The sequence below is a fragment of the Salminus brasiliensis genome, chromosome 3, assembly GCF_030463535.1.
Source record: "Salminus brasiliensis chromosome 3, fSalBra1.hap2, whole genome shotgun sequence".
Lineage (NCBI taxonomy): Eukaryota > Metazoa > Chordata > Actinopteri > Characiformes > Bryconidae > Salminus > Salminus brasiliensis.
In genome coordinates, this window is record NC_132880.1 from 11,582,659 (window position 1) to 11,607,109 (window position 24,451).

A 24,451-nucleotide genomic window follows, 5' to 3' on the forward strand; every position below is an offset into this window, starting at 1 on the left:
GGCTGATCAACTGTGAACCATTTCTTTAGAGAATTACAGAATTTGCAAATAAATGTCTAATAAATTAGTCAAGGTGTAAACAAAGTCCTACAGAATAGAACTGTAAAATGCTATGTTCCACAAAAACAGAATCAGAATCAGCTTTGGTGTGCACAAGAAGACATCTGAAAAGCTACAACCCTCTAAAAGCTACATTCAAAGAACACGGTAAATTCTGAATACATTGCCTGATGACTGAAACAGTGTTGGCCTACAATGTAGCTACTTTTAAAACATATACTTGGTGGAGATGTGCATGGAGGATGAAACAGTCTTCCTCAAAGAATTTTTTTCAGATCTACCACTGTGTTAGCACAAAAATGGCAGAATTTATTAAATGGATAGATTTGTGTTAGACAATTTACCCCTGCTTTCTATTGGTCAATGATTTTGTCTAAAAATGAACCATTTCACACAAACCCACTCTGAATTACTTTATTATACAACAAATGAATTATGCAGATATTTGGAAGAAATAGTACAATTCTTATCCAGACTTTGGCGTATAAGAGAGAGCACGCTTGAATTACTATATACGGCCTAAGTCACCAATGCAGGGCTCCTAATGTGCTTAGATCAATGCCAGATCACATGGTCCTGGAGTATCCCCTCACCAGTGCAATTTCAATATTTTCCTTGCTTGTACAAACAGACACATTTAATTTGAACATATTATAAACATAAAACCGATTAGTTGGATCAGATGTGTTAGGGCAGGAAAATGCTAATTTGTTTAGGCCAAGGACTTGAAACCATAGACTGCATTTTATATCCAAACAACATTCATAATAGAAACAGAAAGGTATATTTATACTTTTATTCATCTGAAATACATTATCTACAAGGTTAGTGGAAGATTTGTATTTATTGGGGGGAAAAAACAAGGGGGCTGTTAGACAGCATTAGGGATTCTCAACAGTATTTTTGTATGACGAGTGTGAGGTACCGCCATTTTACTTCATCACCACAAAGTCTTTATAACAGAAATAATGCCTTTTGTGTTCAAAGTAAATCGGTCAAACTACAGGTATCCACATTCCAGAAACATGCCCATTGATACACTAATGAAGCAACATTTGATACAATCCAAATTCCTCTTGAAAAATAAAGCATCACCCTACCATAGGTTAAACTGGGTGGCCCTGGTGTAGAGTTACCCCAACATCAGCCCCCACTGACATGCCCAGTAGCATGTAGTAGCATAATGAATCTGAGGGTTAACAGACTTACTAAAGACATTACTAAAATAAACTGTTCAAATCAAAAGGGAAACAGGTCCTTGTGAACACCCCTTTCCCCTGTTTTAAACACTGCAGTTTCTGAACATCGTTGACATAAGCAATGGGGGCACATAAAAATACATTCTGCTCTTTATAAAGACTAATTTATCTATTGAACCCCAACCACCATTTATCACAGGTAAATGGGTCAACAATGCATTTGTTCAAGCAGGCATAGCACAATTGCTTATACTATAATGCTACTGGAATATTTCTATCAGCAAAATACAATCTTAAAAATAATCTTTAGATATCTCAATATGAAAATATGCATACAAATATATAGTGATAACCTGCAATAAGTAGGTTAAGTAAAACAGCCACCACTACAGTTAATGATGCCAACAGGTAAACACACTCACACAACCAGTCTCATGTAGCCTCAAACATCCAGGTGCATGCATAAAGGTGTACACAAAAAACATGCTAGCAAGCAAGCAGACACGTGCACGCGCTCATGTGCACCATGAGTAACAGTCACACAAGCAAGCACACACAGCTAAAACAGATATGCTCCTTGTCTCCCACCATCTCTCTTTATTCCTTATATTTAGACATACTGTTTTTCTTACTTTGTCTTTAAGACTGATGTATGTAAGTGACTTTTATTTTATCTGCCTGTTAAATTTGATCTAATTTGCTACATTCAGGTGTATAGGTGTAACAAGTGGATATGTGAAGGTGTTGGGTTTTTTTTTTAACTTCACAAAAAGGAAAGTATTTTTCAACTTTTTTTTCCCCCCTCATACATGGACTGCGTGGACTCGGGAGTAAATGTTTTGGAACTTTTAACTAGGTTGGCATACTAAACTTAAATAAAATCACATTATAATTATAATAATAATCAAACAAAAATTATGAAGCGAGCCCTTTAAAAAGAGGCACATAAATTTAAATCTCTGCGAAACTCAACAGTATTGCCCAAACTGTCTCTAACCTGATCAGTGAACACCAGTATCTGCAGGGCTATTTGCTTCTTGCACACTCTTTAAGCATCTTCAACAGGAGCCTCCAAAGAGCTGAGGACCACTCACTACCTGCTGTTCCTGGCAACACATATGAGCAAAGGAGTGCGAAAGAGAAAAGGAGAACTAATGCCAATGAAAGCAAGAAGGGGTGAGAGAGTAAGAAAGGGGGCTCAGTGCTTTTCTGTTTGATTCCAAACAATGGAGGGATTTGATTTAAACACAGGAACCATGGTAACGGATTTGGTGTCCTGACCATGGTTTAGGATTACAGCAGGATTCAACTGGTGTTTGAAACTAAATGCAAAGTTAATATGTACAATAGAGAAAGGCAAACAATAAGGCTTGACATCATAGTCTGGGTGAATACAAGAGTACTAAGCACGTTCAGAAGAGTTTAAATGGTCACAATTTGCTATTCATTACATTAATTGATTTATTTGTCAACATTCAAGTATGACAAGTAGGGATGCACAATGATATTTTAATTATATCAATATCCGCAGAAAATTGCTTTAAAATAATGATTGCCACCAGACAGATGTTACGATGTGGCCGATATTTCAACCCCCCCCCACACGTTTATTCAATTGCAGAAGAGCAGAATGCTCTGCATGCTCTGCTACTGTGTGTGTGTGTGTGTGTGTATCTGTTTATATATATATATATATGCATTTTTTTCAGTTTCACAACATTTGTACAGAGAATAAAATGTTAATATTTTTACATCTTATAAATGTTCATTCTTCGTCTACAGATATGTACCTTCAGTACCAATATCAGAAATTGGTACAGGCCAAAATGTCTGTATCTTTCAATCCCTGATGACAGAAACGTTTTGAATCAACCAAAACTAAGAACATCAATAACAAAATGATAAATGCAGTCATAATGTGTGACAGTTACACTCATGATTTAAAAAGTGTTCTGTTTTACTTTTAATAAAACAGCAAAGAATTCTTAGCAAGTGCAGATGTGCATCGTGTATTACTTCGTACAAAACTTGTACACTGTACTGACTGCTCTGAATTTCTGCTGAGCTGAATACTGCAGAGAGGTAGATTGCACTAAAAATAAACGCAGACAAGGCTGGACTGCTTTCTGAGTATTATTCACCAACATACTGCTTACCCATGTAGCAGGGGGCATATTCATCTAGGATGAATATAAAATGTGATGATGCAGGATGTACTGCCGTTGGTCAAGCCCACCTAGCATACGTTACCATCAACACTGTCACAGCACTCCTAGCAACCATGATTTCCAGTGAGAAAACGTATTACGTTTACAATGCTGACAGTTAAAGATGGGTCATTACTCAGAATCCCAATTTCTATTTAGTAGTTCTAGTTTAGTTCCCATTACATTCCCTATCCTATTTATTGTTTAGTGTAATTTTCCTTTAGTTTAATACTGTAAATAATCTGTGTTCTGTGTTTTTGTTACTTGTCATACGTGTTGCTCTCACCAAGACAAATTTCTTGTATGTGTAACATTACACATTCTGAGAGATTCTGATTCTGATTACAGTATTTATCTTTTTGGTCACCCCAGTTTTTGTTAGCTAATACTAACAAGCCAAGAGTTTTTTTCTATCTTGGTCAACCAAATGACTTGACAAGATTGACCTACTGTCACTGATATAGAACTCAGAGACAACAACATCCTCCAACAACATTCCTTATACATTTCCCCGCCAGGTGTGCCCTGCAGTTATGGAAGATAGTCTGCAGGTTGCAGTGGAATCAGTAATGCTTGAGTACCACAGGAAAAAAAAAGACAGAATCCCAATACAAGCTGCAAATATAAACTCTGCAGGTATAAAAGATCTAAGTGGTTTCGAGATTGCTACCTCTCAAACAAAATGTATGCTGGCATGGCAGTAAAGTCCAAGATAATTATTACAAAAGAGGCTTCACTTAATTATCAATCATCAAGTTGAAAAGGTTAATTGACTAATAATTGACTAATATTATTAATTATACATTAAGACAAAATATATTTTTTTAATGAAGTGCATTAATACAAAATCTTAATGCGCTGAAAAGTATGCCATTCCGCAGCACAAGAAGCTATTCAAAGAAACTACAATGTTACACCTTCCATAACGATGTGTATGTTATCAGCAGACACAACCAACAGATTTAGTTGTTTCAGGTCCTAGAAGCTTCAGCTTCTGAAAAAAGATGCTTAAAGAGGAAAAAAACACTTTACTATCTTATTAGTTGATCACCCATATCCATCTCTTTTTTGAAGGATGTGCATTTGACACACACACACACACACACACACACACACACACACACACACAGACAGATGAAAACATGAACATTAAAGTCTTTATACTGTGGGACAGATCTGATTTGCAACCAAATTAAAATCAGCACCAAAATCATACTTAGGAAGACAGAGCTTTTTAGTATACACCACCATGAGACATGAAACCCATAGCATATTCTCCCTCTCCTTATCACAAAGAGGCTTCAAGTTAGTTTTCTGATGTTGGTCTCCTACGTTTTTAAGTCTGGACAAGGCATATCTTTATCCCATTCAGAGGATCCAGCAGACAGTCATTGGAGTCCCACTTCAAAGACCTGGATCTCCATCAGAATATGGAGGTCTGCGGTTTCACCCTTCACTTTCTGATCTTGCATGGTCACCGCAGGTTCACATACAGAGCCAAGGACACAATGACACTGTTTAGTATCAGAAATGGTAGCCAGGTCTTTAGAAAGCCAGCACAACTGTAGAAAAAGATGAACACACAAAAATGGCATAAGACCATGTTGAGCAAAAATCAACTACGAAATAACAACAAACATATCTGGCCTGTAACTGTATGACCCACCCCCTACGGAGGCCCATACCTTTATAACCTTCTTTACTGTGACTCATAATTGAACAAGCTTCCTTACTGTGGAGGTTCCCAAAATAATCTTAGAACAAATATGTTACATGATCAAGAGAGCATCATACTAAACATGGTCCCTTTAAGTTAACATGATCTCACACCAAGATGCTTTTGGGGAAAACTGGCAATGGATCCGTGAAGGACAATCAGAAATGAACAGACAGCATTTTTCTCCCATGAATATCACCTCAAATGATCATTCACACACCATCTGGCTCACTTTGACTTATGCACCTGCTGTCTGCTTGTTGACACTGCTTCTAAAAACCAGGTACTGCTGACCTTTAATGTCCAATACAATACATTTACAGTTTTGTATGAAACTCACATGTCCAGTGAATTAGGGGTGGGGATATTATGATATTAGAGCCACAATATGGTTATAGGGGGTATTTGAATATTTGTGATATACTAAGTATTGAAATGCCATTTTGTGATACATTGCAAAATACTACTTTTGACTGCAAATTATTTTTCCAAAAGTCTACACTTTTTTAACCGAATAAACTTTACTTTACTATATTTAGGCATACTACATCTATCTTGGCGTGGTTTGAGAGAAGTGTAATTTAAGCATGCAAATTATGCAATGCTAACAGAAATCATGGCTTAAGTAAATTAGCTAGTATTAGTTGTGGTGCAAGACTAAAGCATAAAACTGCTGAATTATTATTTCAAGACACTGTGTGCACTTCCTGGTCCTGATTTAGCAACACTGCAAATGGAAAAAGAAACTGTTATTAGTAACCGGATCCACATCGGTGTGAACATTATAAAGTGGCCTTAGTACCTAGTGTTGCACCAATACCAATATCGTATCAGTTTCTGCGCAAATACTGTCACTTACACACAATATTGGAATTCGGCAAGAGAGCACCAAAACCATGAAGCTTTTTGTTTGCATACATGAAACCAAACATTTTAACAACATTTGCATTTTTTGTTTCCATGTGGTGTTTCTTTGGTTCTGAAACCAAAAGTTGAGTTCAAGCAACTTGTTTAAAGGCCACACATTGAAGTTTAGTACCTTTTTACATAGAGGTGTGTACTGTGAAATTGTTGCAGAAGCACTTTTTGTTTCTAAACAAACTTGCACGTGTTACTGTATTGTGGCAATGTTTTTCACAGCTCTGAAACTTATCAAATGTGCAGTTACTCAACCAGTAAATGCTGTTCTTTCAAGCATATTATATCTTCATTGCGAAAATATATAAAAAGGTATATATATAAACCTATAAAAAGCATAACACTATAAATATCAGGATTAATAGTCACCTATCGTGTATTTTATGTCAAAGTTGGTATCGGTACTCAGTATTGGCAAACTGATTTTGTATCAGAAAGAAGAGGAAAAAGTGGCATTGGCGCATCCCTATTAGTAACCATTCTGTTAGAATGGGAGATTCGCAGCATGATCATGCACCTCAAAAATCTAACGCAATCATAAAAACATGTTGTAGTACCATGCTGTGCCCAGTATAATTATGTAATTAATAAAGTGCACCATGCATGTATTACAGTTTTGTGTAGTGAATTATTATCTACTAAGAACAAGGATTATCAGTAAATCGTCTCCAGGAATAGCTGGTTTACCAAAACATTTTTCCAAAAGATGAAACGGTAATTACACAGTTGGGCCCCGCAAGGTTCCACAACATAACAAATCTCTCTAGGTTCACCTAAGGTCAGTGTTCATGACTTCACAATAAGATGAGTTGTATGCAAAAGTGGGATTCACTGGACAGCAAATACTTTTATCTTTGATGCAACTCTCTAACAGTGAGCTTTGGAGAACTTTTTACTTCTCTTACCATCCTCCACACTGTGCATGGTGGCAAGATAAACTTGCATGCTCATCCAGGCTTGTTTGACACTGTTCCAATTGTTAAAACGTCTTAATGATTCCTCTGACTGTAGATATGTTTAGGAGCAGGCAAGTGGCTATTTTCTTGTAGCCATTTAGCCAGGTCGACACACACCAGCCTTACTTGAATGGTGTGTTCTCTTGTCTTTTCTCATGTTGGAGAGTGAATAAGAGAAACTGATATACCCCAGAGAAACAGAAAGTGATGAATTACTAATTAAAGATTCCTAGATCCTCTTATCAACTTTATAAACTACACTTGAAATGACAGAAATGCTTCAATTACATTTTCTAGGATTTGTTAGGGGTGTCAATAATTGTGTAAGAGGTGATTTTATGATTTTTTTTTTTGAACTCACATGAGTTAAAGATGACATTTGTCTACAATTTTGTGTGATGATTATGAAAACTGAGATTATGCTTCTGAAATAAAAAAAAAAATTGATTCAAAGGTCTTTAACACATCTTAACCAGGGGTGCCAATAATTGTGGAGGGCACTGTAAGTAAATAAAAAAAAAAATGATGTTTATTATACTTACTTGACATGTTTGCCATGAATCAAAGAAAGCACACAGAGATTCACCATGTTCCATGAGGTGCTGTTGTCATAGCGCATAAGGTTCAATGCCATAGCAACATGAGAGTGACAGTTGTCACAACAAAGGTTGTGCTGAAAAAAGAAAGGTTGACTGTAAGGAGCTTTTTACTATCAGCAATATTTTAATTAACACCCAGTACTCTTCAAAACAACTGAATTAAAAAAGTAAACACATTATACTTTACCATTCTATGTTTATACTCCTCCGAAGCATCGTGAACTGCTGTATCCCAGGCATTGGAGCCACTGGCATACACTTTACTTACATCCAGCATCCAGTACCTTAAAAATAAATGTCTATCTCTTAAAACCATCTTAACAGCAGGACAGTAATGTGTTTTAAACCTAATAGACAAACTACACTGTAGGCAAGCTTCAGCTACAACTGGAAATTTGGAGCAGACTTAGTTCGTTCTTTTATGCTAAGTCACTGAGTGGAAAACCTGCATTATACTTCTAATGAATAATCCATTAAATATATTACATTATTACATAAATGTATTATGTGTACTGTACTGAAAGACTCTGTAGAAAGGTCCCCTTAAGATTTGAACCAGCTTACTTTGTTGGTCTTCCAAAGGCCATGTTGTCTTCCTAGAACAAGACAGTAACACAGCAGTGTAATCTTATATGATGTGTTAATGCATTAAATTATTACACTTTAATCATTTCACAAATCACTTCTCTGATGAAGGATCAAAATGCTGTAAATATGCAATGGCACTGTTAAGACTGAAGAAATTATTCAAATTGACATTTGAATGACATCTTGATTACATTCTAATGAGTAGTTCTTTTTATAATTATATAAATGCTAAACATATTTTAAAACATTAATAAAACAACAGACATACTATGTATAAATATGTATTTTCTTATACTATTTATATTAAAGTGTTTAGCAGGCTTACAAGTGTCCCCATGGGGTGAACTATTATAACCATGACATTGTGTAATGTATGTTATGTTACATATTTAATGATAGTGAGATCAAATTTAAGTTCTCTTTTAATATTTGTCCATTATTTTAATATGAAAACACCCACCCACCCACCCAAGCGACAAACCATGGAAGTACCTATGGCACAATGCCTGGCAACTAGCTGACAGACCAGTCACAGCAGAGATATCCACTCTCCACCAAGGGAACACTGTTGTTGGTTCCCCTAACGCATAGGTGTAGAGCTGGGTCCAAGCTGTACACTTATGCTCTTACTGCAGAGTGCTTTGCGACTGTAAGATGAGAAATAATTCATTAGTTCTTGTGGTGGTGGCAATGTATATATGGGATGCTGTGATTGGTCTGTCAGCTTGCTGCCAAAACTTGTGCTCAAAGTTTGCCAACTTTCTGCAGAGTCAATCGCTACAGACTTCCAAACTTCATTGGGGGCTTCAGATTAGCTCAAAAACAGTGTGTAGAGAGCTTAATGAAATGGTTTCCCATGGCCAAGCAGCTGCATCTAAGCTTTACATCACCAAGACCAATGCAACGTTTCAGATGCAGTGGTGTAAAGCCTGACGCCACTGGACTCTAGATGTGTTCTCTGGAGTGATGAATCACGCTTCTCTGTTTGGCAATCTGATGAATGAGTTGGGGGTTTGGGGTTGCCAGGAGAATGGTACTTGCCTGATTGCATTGTGACAAGTGTGAAGTTTGGTGGAGGAGGCATTATGGCATGGGGTTGTTTTTCAGGAATTGGGTTCAGCCCACTTAGTTCCAGTGAAAGGAACTGTTTATGCTTCAACATTAAGCAATTTCATGCTCCCACTTTTGCAGAAATAGTTCCAACATGACCGTGCACCAGTGCACAAAGCAAGGTCCGCAAAGACATGTATGACAGACTGGCCTAAGATTCCACATATTCCCTAAATAGATCATGCTCTGCATAACTGCAGGAGTTACAGATATCTAGCTGGGAGTCTTCAGGCCTTTACAACCAGCTTAAAACCAATCTAATATGAAGCAAGACAGGCAAAATAGAGGAGATAAAGGACTGCAGCTCGTAGATCATCCTATTAGAGATGGCACTGTACGTTGTTATAGATTTTCTTTTTCAATCCAGTAGAGTGTGTTTCTTGTAGGGAAGTGTTGAACTTTAAAGTGATTCCAGAGGGAAATCAAGTTGATCCCAAGTAAAATATAGACAACATAAGAGTACAACAGCAATAAAAGGCTACCTAAGGTCTGCCAAGAAATGTGCCATGTTCTGCATTCTACAAACTACTACTACTAATACTATTTCAAATAAAATGTAGAAAATGGTACTAAATCCATCTGAATTTGCAGTCTCGAGAAATGCAAGGGGTAAATTAGTAAAATTAATAAAATGCAGATATTGCATTTAAATTGCATTTATTGCAGATATGCAGATAAAATGCAGAACAGCAGCCCAGTGTAACCTAGATGTTTTACCAGTCTGGTATAGGACGGGATGCAGTCTAACGGTTTATTTAAATTATTTTTAAAATAAAGTATTTGATTAATATTTTAAAACTTTTTCTTGCACCAAATGTTTGCAGTCGCAGGTGACATAGGCAGAGTTATTTGTATTGATAACTTAAGACTGAGGGATTACTTTTAATAGTCACAAAAAATAAAACACAAGACCACAACATATCTAGTACATTTCTGATAAATGTGAATAAAAACTGGGGCTACATGATTTGATCACACAAACACTGAAATATATATCTTCTTGTTCTGCGGTATATACTACAATATTAAAATAAAACAGGTATTTTCACCAGATTTCTACAGAAGTCATTGATCCAACATTTCAAGATATTAATAATGCACTCTGCATTATCCAAGATTGGAGTAAAGTAAACAATATTGGGCAGATAAGCCTGTAATATATCTGTCATGGAAAATAAGACCAGTGGGTATTTTTCCTTTTGTATTAAATAAGCATGACGAACATGAGGCATGAGAACATGAGGATGACCAACTTAAGGATGAGGACGAACTACATAAAAATAGGTTTATGTTACATTTTCACCCTCTTGTTAATTAGTGCTTTGATCACACCTACAATATATGCAAATATCTGTGTAATGACAATCGTTGTCTTAAGCAGTTCTCTGCAAACACTGATACAATTTTAATATCATCCATAACTTCTCTATTAAATGAGATTTTGTCATTTCAGCATATAATTATAGTTTAGTTGTAAGCAACATAATTTAGAGTGGTTTGATGTAAAGTGTTCTGTCCTTAAGTCAGAACTGTTCACAGTAGAGGTGTAGAGTTTGAGGTCTCTAAATGCTACATTCAACAGACATTACAAAACAGTTTTACAATTATGGTGCCTGATGCCAGAGTAATATATTTAAGGAAACATTTGGCATTTGGAATATATATTTTTTAATTCACGCATGGTAAAAATTATTATATACTGCATTGTAAGGCAAATAACACATTTATTATACTTTATTATCATTAAATTATCATCAATGCCACAAGTACAACTCAGAAGTGCTGTTTCACAGGTCATTCTGAAATGGTTGTATTTGTGGTGTAAACATAGTGACTTCTGGTTGCTACCATCACCACAATGACAATAACACTGACAACAGTCAGGAAGTTTTTCTGAAATTAATTAGTCTAAATCAGGGCACTCACCGACACAAAGTATGGCCCAGCAAAGTCTCGAATCACACCTGCAGAGGTGCAGATCCCCATGTGCCCAATGAATGGAAAAAGCCATCTGAAACATGCATCAAAAATGTGCATTAGATTAAGCACTGAAAAAAACAAAACAATTTTTAGTTACACCAAAATACATTATGTGCCACATTTTAAGCATAGTTAGAAGAACATCCTACTGTCTACTAGCAGTAAACATAAAAAAAAAACAATTTAATATTCCCCAATGAATCTATTTCTAACACTGTGGGCCAACAATGTGCAACAGCCCAAAAGATAACATGACAGCTCACAGCTTAATATCCAACCGTGCCTAAATCCAGGCAACTGCCCTTTTCAATAACAAACAACTGGTAGTCATCCAGTTCTGTTGCTGATTCATTTTCAAGTGCAAAGCAGTAATCACTCTTCAGGAACCAGAACAAGCGTTCAGTGGTAAAAGGGACACAATCTTTCAACACATACACACAAAAAACTGCTTCACTGGCACGGCCGAGACACCTGGTGCTCCTTATTTCCTTGTTAACACTTTAGATAGTGCTGTTCAGTAACCAGCTTCTTCACCCTAAATGGAACAGGGCAGATACTGTCCTGTCTTGGATATATTAATCTCCACAGACTTTCTGAGCAGTGTTGCTGGCCTATATGTGTGATGGGGCAAACCATGGCTTTAAAGAGGGTGGTTTACAGATAATTTACAGAAAAAAGCGAACATTTCACCCTATGTAAATCCGTGTCTGAGACAATTTTATATTCATATATTTTTTAACGTTCTTCAGTTTGAACCTGTGGAAGATGTTCTTCCACATGCTCTCTATTTCCAACATTGTGCACAGTATAAGTTATAAACGTATTGCTTCTAGGCATGGCAAGGCAAGTTTCTAAAACATGCTTCATACTCAAAAGCAATTAAAAGTGTTTTGCACAAATAAAAGAAAAAAAATGGAAAAATAGAATAAGAAATAATAATAATAATATTATATATTTCTCTCTCTCTCTCTCTCTATATATATATATATATATATATATATATATATATATATATATATATATAAAATATAGTACAGATACAAATAACACAGTTATATGGCAGACTTTCCAAACTGCACACTTAGGGCCCAGTTTCCCAGGGCCTAATCTTGGACTACACAGCATTCTGAATGGAACTTCTGTGTTAGATAGATGGATTTGGTGTGGCGAAACAGATAACACCACTCCCTGCATGTGAGCTACCACACCACACAGAAGACTGCGGTTCGATTCCCAGTCTGGGTGACTATGCTGCACTACACCAATAAGAGTCTTTGGGCAAGACTCCATGTACTTGCAGGCTATTGTTTCCCATACAAATGTTAATGCATTATTTTAGTGTAGGCCAATATTTCATGATATGGGAGACATTTAAGATGGCCAAATAATGGTTTACAGTCACCTCTCCCAGCATTCCCTTACTCTCAGTCAAGGTGATTTGAGCTATTAAAATATAATTTTACTGCTTTAAAGGGTCTTTTTTTTGTTACTTAATAATAAGAGTGGTTGGAGTATGTTAATACTGTAGCCATTTTAAGACATACTAGTTTGTGGGTTCTATAAATGGGAACTAAGCTGTAAAAATATATATTTAAATAAATTGTTTGTGATGTTACAGCAGTTTAGCTCCACCCACTCACTAAAGCAGCCAATTGTAACAGAAATGATACATTAACCTTATAGGCGAAGGAATAAAGAGCCTGCCTGGTTCTGAAATAAGAATGGGTTGAAAAATGGTCATATAAAATGAATTTAGTCTGTTTTTGCTTGGCTACATAAACAAACAAAAGTGGACGTTTTTGCAAAATGCAGAAAAATGCAGGGTATGCCCTACACTTAGCACAAATGGTGTGGGTAACTCACCATTAAGTGACCAGTAAGGTTGTTAGCTTTCAAAGCATTGTACATAAAGGGAGCTATAGCTGCAAATGCGGTAATGTCAACAAAGTAGGTCAAACAGCATGACGCTGGAAAGAGAAATATCGAATGTTATGTGTTTAGTGTTTTTGTGTGGGTTTATTGTACTGACGGACAGACAGAGCGCTGACTTAATATCTCTATTGCTGCTAGCAGTCTCTTTTCCATGATGGGAGAATTCCACACGACTACAAACGAGTAGCCTGTTAATCATGAGCTTACACCGCGAGGGGCTCGTGTAGTTAGGTCTCGTTTCCGTGTGTGACAGTCACGAGTTCATGAAGCTTGCGCTCGGCGGCAGAGGAACGGCTACTCTGGTCTGATTCGATCTGATGCTAAAAAATGGTAGAAAAGTGAATGTCGAACGCTCATGTAACTCACGATAGGACGGGGATAGGCGTCCACACAATACAGTAGGGATATCGGCTCGTGCCAGGATCTATCTTCTCAAACGCTATGCGATAATTCTTCATTGACTCTATCTCCACATCCGCCATCACCAGTTGAGGAAAAATCACCTTCATCCGTTCCGCTTCCGTTCACCCACGCGCCCTGAGGAGGAGTAGCCAGCAGTCTCGTGCTTCCGGGGCCGCGCGTACGGAAAAGTTAATTCCGAATAATGAAATGAACCTAAAAACGTGGTCAGGTAAAATGTAAAAAAGCAGTACGACAGAGTAGTACGACACGCTGTAGTACGACACACCGTACAGTGACTCAGTGAGGTGATCACGACTGTAAAGAATTTAGAAATGCGCTGCGCAGAGAAAGAAAGAGTCTGGTCAGGATTGGATGCATTAGCTTGCTGATTTGCCTTTGAGGCTTCACACACAGTAAGAAAAAAGACAGTTCAGGTAAATTTATGTTTGGTATAAACAATGTACGTGTGCCTTTAAAGGTACAACAAAGCCCTTAAAGGGGAATTCTGCCTTTTTTTCAAAACTGAAAACATAATTCAGTGGTTGAAACGTAAACTGGCTTGGTGTGAAGAGGTTCATTGTAGAGAAACTGACTGAGTCTAATTTCTCTACAATGAAACAGTTGTGGTAAGAAAAACAGGAGTCATATTTAATGTCTTAATTACATTTGTAGTTTTTATTATAGTTTTTATTATTATTTATACTTTCCAGGCCAACCAAATGAAGCTACACATGTTAAGGTGTAGCTACAATGTTAATTGTTAATTGACATTCTGGCAAATTTAAAACACAAAGCTTTTATATATAATTCTTTAAAAAAAATAAAAGGAAAATCAAACTAACATGACTTATCTCTTACACCAGATACAATCAATAAGCCACTACATGATTTATGCTATCTTAGACAAAATGTTAATTTGCCCCCCCCCCCCCCGCCACTGTCTGAAGTGTTATTATATTTTAATAATAAAATTTAAAACATTAGACAACAAATCCGACCTTATTAAATCAAACATGACTGTCACCTGGTGTAGCTGATTTAGAGCATAACTTAGTTGTAAAACAGAGGCTGAAAGCCTTCTACACACTTCCACAGCCAGAAATAGAAAAACATTTTTTCACAGCAAATTGTACAAACTGTACTCTCAACCCAATTCCCTCAAGAATACTAAAAGAAATACTCCCAATTATAATCAGACCTCTTTTAACAATAGTAAATTCATGCCTTAGCCTAGGACATGTACCCAAAATCCTTAAATTAGCAATCATAAAACCTTTAATCAAGAAACCAAATCTTGATCCTAGTGTTTTGTCCAATTACAGGCCCACCAAGATATTAGAAAAAAGCTGTGGCCCAACAACTTTGCTTATACCTGAGTAAGAATGACATGTATGAAAAATTCCAATCTGGATTCAGATCCCATCATAGCACGGAAACAGCCCTAATGAAGATTACAAACAATCTCTTTCTTGCCTCTGATCAAGGCTACGTATCACAATAGCAGCTTTTTTACATTTTACCTGACCACGTTTTTAGGTTCATTTCATTATTCGGACTTAACTTTTCCGTACGCGCGGCCCCGGAAGCACGAGACTGCTGCCCTACTTAACCTCAGTGCAGTTTTTAATACAATAGATCACACTATTAGGGTTAATAGTTTATAGTAGGTTAGAGAACATGGTTGCCGCTATTGTGGTTCAAATCATATCTAACCGAACCCTATCAGTTCTTAAAGGTGTACATGTCTTCGCTCCTGAGTACCTGTGGGATTCAGACACAGTCTCAATGCCAGAGGGAATCATCTAGCGCTGTGTGCCCTCCATACTGGACCCCATTAGGCCTGACAGGTGATATATGATGCAAACACGAAAAACAAACTACACAGCAAATGCAGAGAGACTTTGATAAACGAAAGGAGGGTAACACAAATACTATGAACTCATCATGTCAAGCCAAGGGAATTGTCCAGTAAAAGGGGCTATAATGGCCACAGCATCCAACCCAATTAGGTCAGACCATGGCCATAAAGCTCAAACACCACTCACCACTTAAATCATTCATCATTCAAATCAGACATTATTTCACTTGCACGCAACATGTAAAACATGAAAAAACATTAATTGGTTATTATTATATGGAGTTTTAACCGTTAAAATGCTTCTTTACACTTATGTATCTCTAATAACTGAAAGGTTCTTCTGTTTCATAGCTCCAAACACTTATTGGCACCTTTAATTTTAGACACGTATCTGTAGATCGTGGTCTCTTAATGTAAAGGGTATTGTGGTCCGTTGTAATGATACTGGTATTTAGCAGGCACTCTTATCCAGAGCGACATACAAAAGTGCTTTGCTATTTCCCCAAGGATAACCTCAGATAGTTTGAATAGGCTAAAAATTCAAAGATACCTCTAAGTTTAGACACTACTAAACACAAGTCAATAAGGTGACCACTCTACTATTCGGCCAAGTACTCTCAGAAGAGGAGGGTCTTCAGTCTGCGTTTGAAGACAGCGAGTGAGTCTGCCGTTCGGACACCCAAGGGAAGTTCGTTCCACCACTTTGGTCCCAAGACAGAAAAAAGCCTGGACGCTTGTCTTCCGTGGATTTTGATGGATGGCAGGTCAAGCCAAGCTGCACTTGAAGCTCGAAGGGCTCTTGGTGCAGATCAGCTTTTGACCATTGCCATCAAGTATGGAGGGGCTGGTCCGTTCTTGCCTTTGTAGGCCAGCGTCAAGGTTTTGAATCTGATGCGGGCAGCTACGGGAAGCCAGTGAAGAGAACACAGCAGTGGAGTGACATGGCTGAATTTAAAAACGTTGAAGATGACTTGTGCCGCTGCATTGTGGATAAGTTGCAGGGGCCTGATGGTGCGCAGAGGGAGACCTGCCAGAAGAGAGTTGCAGTAGTCAAGTCTCAAAGTGACGAGAGACTGAACGAGCACCTGGAAGGCCTCTCTACAAAGAGGGGTTGAATTCTCCGGATGTTGTACAGGAGAAATCTGCATGACTGAGCTACGTTTGCAACATGACTTGAGAACGATAACTGATCATCCATGACTACACCAAGGCTTCAAGCTTCTGTAGATGGAATGACCAGTGAGTTCTCAAAGGAGATGGCTAGATCTTTTTAAGTCCAGCAGTTCCTGAGGTGTATAGCAGCTCTGTCTTGCTGGGGTTAAGTTTGAGGTGGTGAGCCGCCATACCTGGTATGAGCGCCCCTGCAGGTACGATGCAAACCATCGCCATGCACAGCTGGTAATTCCAAGGCTGGCAAGGATAGACAGGCGGATCTTGTGGTCCACTGTGTCAAAAGCTAGACTAGAGAGATTGCTGGCAACTGCTGAAGCTGGGAGGATGTTGGCTAAAAGCTTTCTGAGAAAAAAAAATACAAGGCTTCTTAAAACAGTGTGTAGTTACAAAGAAAATAATTTTCAGTCCATATTGCATTTGTGGGAAATGATGGCTAAAATAGCTACATAATGAGGTTTTATGTAGTTCATATCTGCTTGTTAGCTAGCTTAGGAAACAACTTTTAACAATAACATTAAAAAATAGCATGTCAGCTCTTAATATTCATTGCTTTCATATCTTCAGTATGTTCAAAGAATCACATCAGTACTAGCCATATAGTGATGTTTATGATGTCAATGCTTATTTGGAAACAGTCATTAGCATGTGTAGTTAATGTCTATAAATGTATAACTCTGTAGGACGCATGGTCTCATCCTAACTTTGAGAATACAGATATAATACTTTACCAGCCACGTTGTTGATCTATGTTATAAAATGAACAGACATTTTCGGGGCTTTATTTAACCTGAAGGGAGAGTTGGATAGTTAATTAAGTGCTATGTTAGTGTTGTAGACATGGCGACCCATGGTCCCTATCACCACCACCGTAAAGAATTCTGAGCTGGTAAGGTTCCATTTCACACCAAACAACTCTGAATGACATTTCAAATATAAGCAAAAAAGAAGACAAATTGGTGGAATACTCCTTTAAATTGTGTTGGCTTTAGAGAAAAATACAAAGCATTGTATCTAAATTTAAGTTCAGCTAAAAAGAGCCTAATACTAGTCACACATATACGACCTTTTTTGAGCAGGATATACTCTTGCTCTGAGTGCACACAAAGTCTCAGTTGTTTTCTTTTGTCTCCACAGAAGTATAGATTTTCTGTCTGCCATAATGGGTCTTCGAAAATATTACCCTTTAAAAGAAGAAAGCTCGGTAATTAAGCTGCCCGATGTGTGGCAGTTAGAAGTTGTACCTTTCAGACCTTCACCTCAGTGGCCTACAGATAAAGCTCTTGAGGGAAAATACCATATGTTTCTAAGGCTCAAAATAAAATAAGGCCTAAATAACCTTTAATACTATAGCCTTAGATGCACCAGAGGTTCATTAAGTTGCTATACTCACTGGGGAATAGTCCTGTAGAAAAGGTTATATTAAGGTTGAGCTGAAATTGTCATGTCAGTTTACATGGGATAAAATATTGTGATAATTTCATCCAGAGGAATATGAATGTCACAATTTTCCCTGTTGATCTATAACACTGTAATAAGACCGTACAAAATGAAAACAGAAACTCTGGTATCCTAAGTATTAGTGCATTTAGGTGTAAAATGATGTTACACATAGCCTTAAGCTAAATTTTATTATCACTAAGGGTTCTCAAAATGTACTTTAGATTATTAGACTTTCTGTCTAAAAGAATGCTCAATATCATCAGTATACATAGACTAGTCTTTTTATGATTGGTTCCACATACATGGACGTAAAACTTTTCATTGTGATATTTCTGAGAAATCTACATTCTTATTCTTATATCTATTAAACAATTTAAATGATATAATATGTATCATGGATGAAAATAGTACAAATAATCAAAATAGAATTAGATCTCTGATTTACATTGCCACAGAAACATGACAAGGCAGCTTGTATTTCTATGAGTAAATAAATTATTATGCTTGCCACATTCACTTTGATCGTGAACTTGAAGCTGTTACTTAGCTCCCGATGGCTCCCGGAGGTGAGACTGTTATCAGTATATTCTAACCTCAATATACAGAAAGTAATTTCACTTCCAAGCATTTTAACATTTACAATAAGTGATGTATATTGTACATTGTTCTCCAGTGTTGACTTAACATGACAGATGTCTTTGCAAAATATTTCTTAGTAGAGGAGCAGTGTCCTCTAGTGGATCAATAGAAAATGGGGTTTTGAAGGTCTATGGTATGTTTTCAGGCAAAGGTAATAATAAATAAAAATGACAGAAAAAAACTGAATGGCATGTTTCAGCTCCTTTCAAAGATGCTCAATATGATTTAGGTCAGAGCTCATAGAAGGCCACTTCAGAATAGTCCAATGTTTTCCTCTTAGCCATTCTTGGGTGTTTTTAGCTGTGTTTTGGGTCATTATCCTGTTGCAAGACCCATGACCTGCGACTGAGACCAAACTTTCTGACACTGGGCAGCACATTTCTCTGTAGAATCCCTTGATAGTCTTGAGATTTCATTGTACCCAACACAGATTCAAGACACCCTGTGCCAGATGCAGCAAAGCAGCTTCATTTTTTGAACATAGAGGTGATGTGCCTTGGCAAAAAGTTAAATTTTTGTCTCATCTGTCCATAGGACATTCTCCCAGACGCTTTGGGGCTTGTCAACATGTAGTTTGGCAAATTCCAGTCTGGCTTTTTTATGATTTGTTTTCAATAATGGTGCCCTTCTTGGTCGTCTCCCATGAAGTCCACTTTGGCTCAAACAACGATGGATGGTGCCATCTGACACTGATGTTCCCTGAGCTTGAACTTTACCTTTAATCTCTTTGGAAGTTTTTCTGGGCTCTTTTTTTTTACCATTAGTATTATCCATCTCTTTGATTTGTCATAAATTTTTCATGCGGCTACGTGCAGGAAGGTTGGCTAAAGTCCCATGGATCTTAAATTTCTGAATAATATGTGCAACTGTAGTCACAGGAACATCAAGTTGCTTGGAGATGATCTTATAACCTTTACCTTTAACTCTTTCCTTCGCTTCCTCTGGTCCATGTTGAGTGTGGTACACACCATGTCACCAAACAGCACAGTGACTACCTGTAGCCCTATATATAGGCCCACTGACTGATTATAAGATTGTAGACACCTGTGATGCTAATTAGTGGACGCACCTTGATTTACATCAATCACATTATTTTCAGGGATACAATCATTTCTGTCCAGGCCTGTTTCCTGAGTTTATTTTTTTTAATAATTTTGTTGAAGCATGGTTCAAAATCAATGTCAGATTCTCATAAAGTTTTTATTTATTATTACTTTTGTCAGATTCAAGTTATTTCTGTGACCATTGTGGGTTTTTCTTTCATTAACCAAGGGGTACCAATAATTTTGTCCATCTGCGTAAGTCATATTGTCATTCTGTAGTCTGTGTCGTGCCTGCATCAAGTTTAATTTCTGTATTTAAAAAAAAATTATATGTTTATGTTTATGAGTTTTTGAAAATCGCTGCTGTCACACTCTGAACAAACATGTTGCAAACCTGATATGATTTGTCCTGTGTGCGCTGGAAAACGTGGGTTGTCCTTTGTGGTAACAAACAATTAAACTGGATTTAATCAACTCAAATAAACACTTTGAACCAAATAATAATCACAGTTCAGTTGCTTGTTACTACATAAACTCATTTTTTTTAATCCTCTGAAAAAGGGTTGTTAAAGAGTAGAAATACCAAAAAACTGTGCATGTAAGGTGCACACCAAAACATCACAAGACAAATAAGAACGTGTCTTTGGCAGCAGTAGAATACAATAGATTACCTATTGTTTTAGTGTTTTAGTGTTTTATAATATTTGTTTTGTAGTAAACTTATTTTCACGAGCATGTAAATTGCAACAATACTTAACTACTTAAGCACACAGGATAAAACGTATCGGGTTTAGAACATATTTGTCTACCACAGGACATGGAAGCAGTGCTTTTCCCATTCTTATTACCATTCATTTGTCAAATTTCTGAAATCCATCTTAGATTCAGAGTTTGTAGAATGGACACGACTCCCACTACAAAGAGACAAGGAGAAAAAAAGTATTATTTTGGGTGATCTGTAATTCAATTCAAAACATAAGCAAAACACATAAACAAATAAGAAAATATAAATGGTTCATACACCATTCTTTTCTGGTCAACACCAGATTGCAACGCAAATAACAGTAAAAGCATGAAATACAGAAATCTTAAATTCTATTTAACCCACTTTGTATCCAAAATGTATTAGGCATGTTTAGGTCTTTCTTTGAAAAATTTTGATGTTGCATTTTGTGGTAAGGCCTTACCACAAAACGGGGTTTGATTGGTCATTCTAGCAATGCTGCAAGCAGTTCTCTTGCTGAAAGTTGCAGACCTCAATTTGACCCCCACCATTCCTGTTACCTGAAACTCCCTAACTCACTGTTAAAAGTATAAGATCCATGAGGAACATTTGGAGATTCTTCATTTTGAAACTGGGAAGGAACCTCTTACAGTGCACCAAGAGACTTTCAAGGAACCTTTCTTCTTCAAAAAACAACAACAAACTTTTCTTAAATTTTTCTCAAAGCACCATGGGAGGTTCCTCCACAGTTGAAAATTCAAGAACCTCCGGTGTTCCACAGTGTACATTACAGAATGAGGAAACAGCTACCTAAAAGTATTTTGCAACCTTCTTATGGCATTTATATTACGTTATTGGTATGGTATTTTTATGCTGGTATGGTATTGAGTGTATGTCCCAGTATGTCGAGACGGAGGTGGACGTACATGCAGGATATTTATTACTAAAGGAAAATAAAACAAAACAAACAGAAACCAAACAAGCACTATTACCAAAGAAAACTGAGGGAGCTGAGGGCATGGCGGGCGCCACTGGCACTAAAGCTGAGGGCACGGCAGGTGCCGCTGGCACTGGAGCAGACTACCTGGGGACTGGCACTGAATCTGGGGCAGCGGGTGCCGCTGGCACTGGAGCAGACATGGCGGGCAACACTGGCACAGGCACTGAAACAGACACGGTGGGCACCGCTGGCACTGGAGCCGATGCGGAGGGCCCCAAGGACTTCTCATGCCCTGTGTCCCCAGTTATATCCCTGGTGACCCGGGGCATAGCCTTAGTGCAGCATTGCCACTCCCTATAGTTATCTGGAGAAGCCTCCACTGGATTATTAACAGAATTAAAGAGGTCCCAAAACAGGCTATAACAGTGCCCCAGTGGACCGCCCAGTTCAAAGCAGGCTTTTGCAGAAGCAGTACTACTAACCCAACCTTGTTTTCTTCAGACTGGAACAACCCAGAGAAATGGACCATAAAGCACAGGCACTCACCGTTAAACACTTCCCACTGACTTGGGTCACCATTGAAAAAGCGAGGGTACACCGGGACAAAAGCGGTGGGCACTGCCGACACAGGAGCAGGGGACACTGCCTTCAGCAGAGCAGGAGCGGCGGGCACTGCTTGCCTGGTAGTAGGCACAGATGCCACTGCCTGGACAGAAACAGAGGCGGGCGGTGCTGCCAAGACAGAAACAGGCCATAGGCCTGGGCGCAGACACTGGAGCCGGGACAGACTCTTCTGGTTCGAGGGGCACAGTGATGAGGAAGTTCATAATGTTCCATAAAGGAAGATCCTCAAGACATGCAACCCTGTTAGCCTCACCTCTCCAGTCCTGAGACTCAAGGCTGACAGTACCAATCTGCAACACCACCCCACATACCTCCCACACATACCTGACAGGCAGACCAGGAAGGGGGTTCGCCTTATCGCACATCCGGCCCAGGTATCGTCTACTACGTCCATCTTTAGATCTTCTGTCATGGTATGTCAACCTTGGAGATGAAGGCAGACGTACACACAGGATATTTATTAATTAAGGAAAATAAAACAAACAGAAACCACACTAAGCACTAAGATTACCAAAGAAATACAAGAATTACACAAACACGCACGCACGCACGCACACACACACACACACACACACACACACACACACACATACACACACACACACACGCAGGCACACAGAACCAGACAAAGGAAGGCTAAAACAAAGGGGTACTTATAGGAAGGATTAGGAACACCTGGGAGTAACAAGGTGGCATGGTTACAAAGGAGACCCAGGTGGGAACACTAATGGACAGGTGGTGCTAGGAAAGACAAGACACAAAACAGGCATGACAGAACTACTTTCACTATAAAATATTTAAAAAAAAAAAAGAGTTAAATCGCTGTTTACCCGTACAATCGTTTTTTATTGTTAGCAGTTTTGGGACTTCTTGTTTAAGAATTCCTGTTGCTTGGGCATATTCTTTGGACTTCATTTTATGATAGACAAGCTCAGAAAGATGCATTGTCGGGATTGTCCTGAACGGTTGTCTGATGTTCTTTTGTAAATTAGTGTAGTTATAGTGTAGTTATATAAGTCAAGTCAAATTTATTTGTATAGCGCTTTTTACAACTGTTGTTGTCACAAAGCAGCTTTACATAATTAGTCATTAGTAAAAGACAGGAAAAAAGAAATAATGTATGAAGACATTACATATATAAATTAGCTACAGAAACAAAAACAACATTATCATAGTCAATTCACTTGTGCAGTGTTGCAGCAGACCATGATAAGGTGATGTATAATAAAATGCTGTGTAATTGAAACTGTATATTATATAAACTTTAACTTCAAAGTCATATTCTTTCATTACTTGTTTTATTTAAAGACTTGCCATTATCACAGATAAATTGCAACTCTCTGGACAAAAAAAAATTAAACAGTGAAAATAATGAAAAGCAAGAAAGCATAAAATATTCAAGATACTTGCCTAAAATGTTTCCCAACATCAACTAAACTACCAACAAATGTTATACCAAGACAGGCTACGTTAAAAAGAATGACCCTGGGCCAGAAACAAACCCTCCATGGTATTCTCACGATTTTCATATGTCTGGAGTGCCCCCTGCTGCAGACCACCAGAACCCCCTGTTGCCAATTTCTGTTGAAGAGACAAAATATATGCGCCTAAGAGTCGTTACACAACAGACCAAGACTGGTCGCGTGACTAAAACACATTCAATATGAATCAAATGTAAAGTACCCCAAAATTACTAGAGGGGATGTCATTTCAGAGGGGAGTCTGAAATGTGGAACTATTTTACAGTGGATCATGTGCTTTGACTGGGTCTAAGCCACTCTTTATTCAATTGTTTGTCCACGCTGCTAAAACCAACCACTTGTGCAATGACAAAAAAAAATATGATATCCGTGTGCGTTAGTTCTAAACCCTCATTAAAAAGAGCGCTCTAAAAAGAATGCTAATACACGCACATGTAGAAAACCCAAAAAGCGTTTTGAACACAACATAACATGATTACTATATTGTTATTTCATATCAGTACTCATCAAATAACAACAGATTCTAACCTATTCGGAGACTTGGCCTAACGGTGTTTCGTTGTTCAGAGTGTGTACCACTATACACACACATCACACGTAAGGTGATTTAACTGAAGCATTTGATCTATTGTAATGTTTTAGGGAGATTATAAGATCTTAAACACACTATAACGTATAACTTTAAAAAAGAACCTTTTTAGAAAATACTTGACACACCATTGCAGTCTCCCCAACAAACTCCACTCTCACTTTCCGCCACTCCCACCACTCTTAGAGAGACGCGCGATGGACAGACTGCCTGTGACGATCAAATATTAGCCAATCGTTGCCCAGGAAATCCTCGATTGGCAAATGGTAAAA

General features: G+C 37.8%; 1 protein-coding gene across 6 annotated transcripts; it reads right to left on the bottom strand.

The window, feature by feature from the left end:
* Positions 1–842: 842 nt before the first annotated feature.
* Positions 843–24,351, bottom strand: tmem222b (transmembrane protein 222b). 6 transcript variants are annotated; one of them, XM_072675447.1, is made up of 8 exons: positions 24,308–24,351; positions 23,630–23,690; positions 22,434–22,532; positions 11,281–11,365; positions 8,221–8,252; positions 7,844–7,940; positions 7,600–7,730; positions 843–5,028 (listed from the first exon to the last, which is right to left on the bottom strand). In XM_072675447.1, exons 3-8 carry the CDS (start codon positions 22,472–22,474, stop codon positions 4,941–4,943), a joined length of 474 nt encoding a protein of 157 aa, XP_072531548.1. In that variant the 5' UTR covers positions 22,475–22,532; positions 23,630–23,690; positions 24,308–24,351; the 3' UTR covers positions 843–4,940. The 6 variants fall into 6 exon arrangements, with proteins under 6 accessions (XP_072531548.1, XP_072531546.1, XP_072531547.1 ...); XM_072675445.1 differs by having other exon boundaries at positions 23,612–23,690; XM_072675446.1 differs by lacking the exons at positions 23,630–23,690; positions 24,308–24,351 and adding exons at positions 22,785–22,850; positions 22,940–23,351.
* Positions 24,352–24,451: the final 100 nt, after the last annotated feature.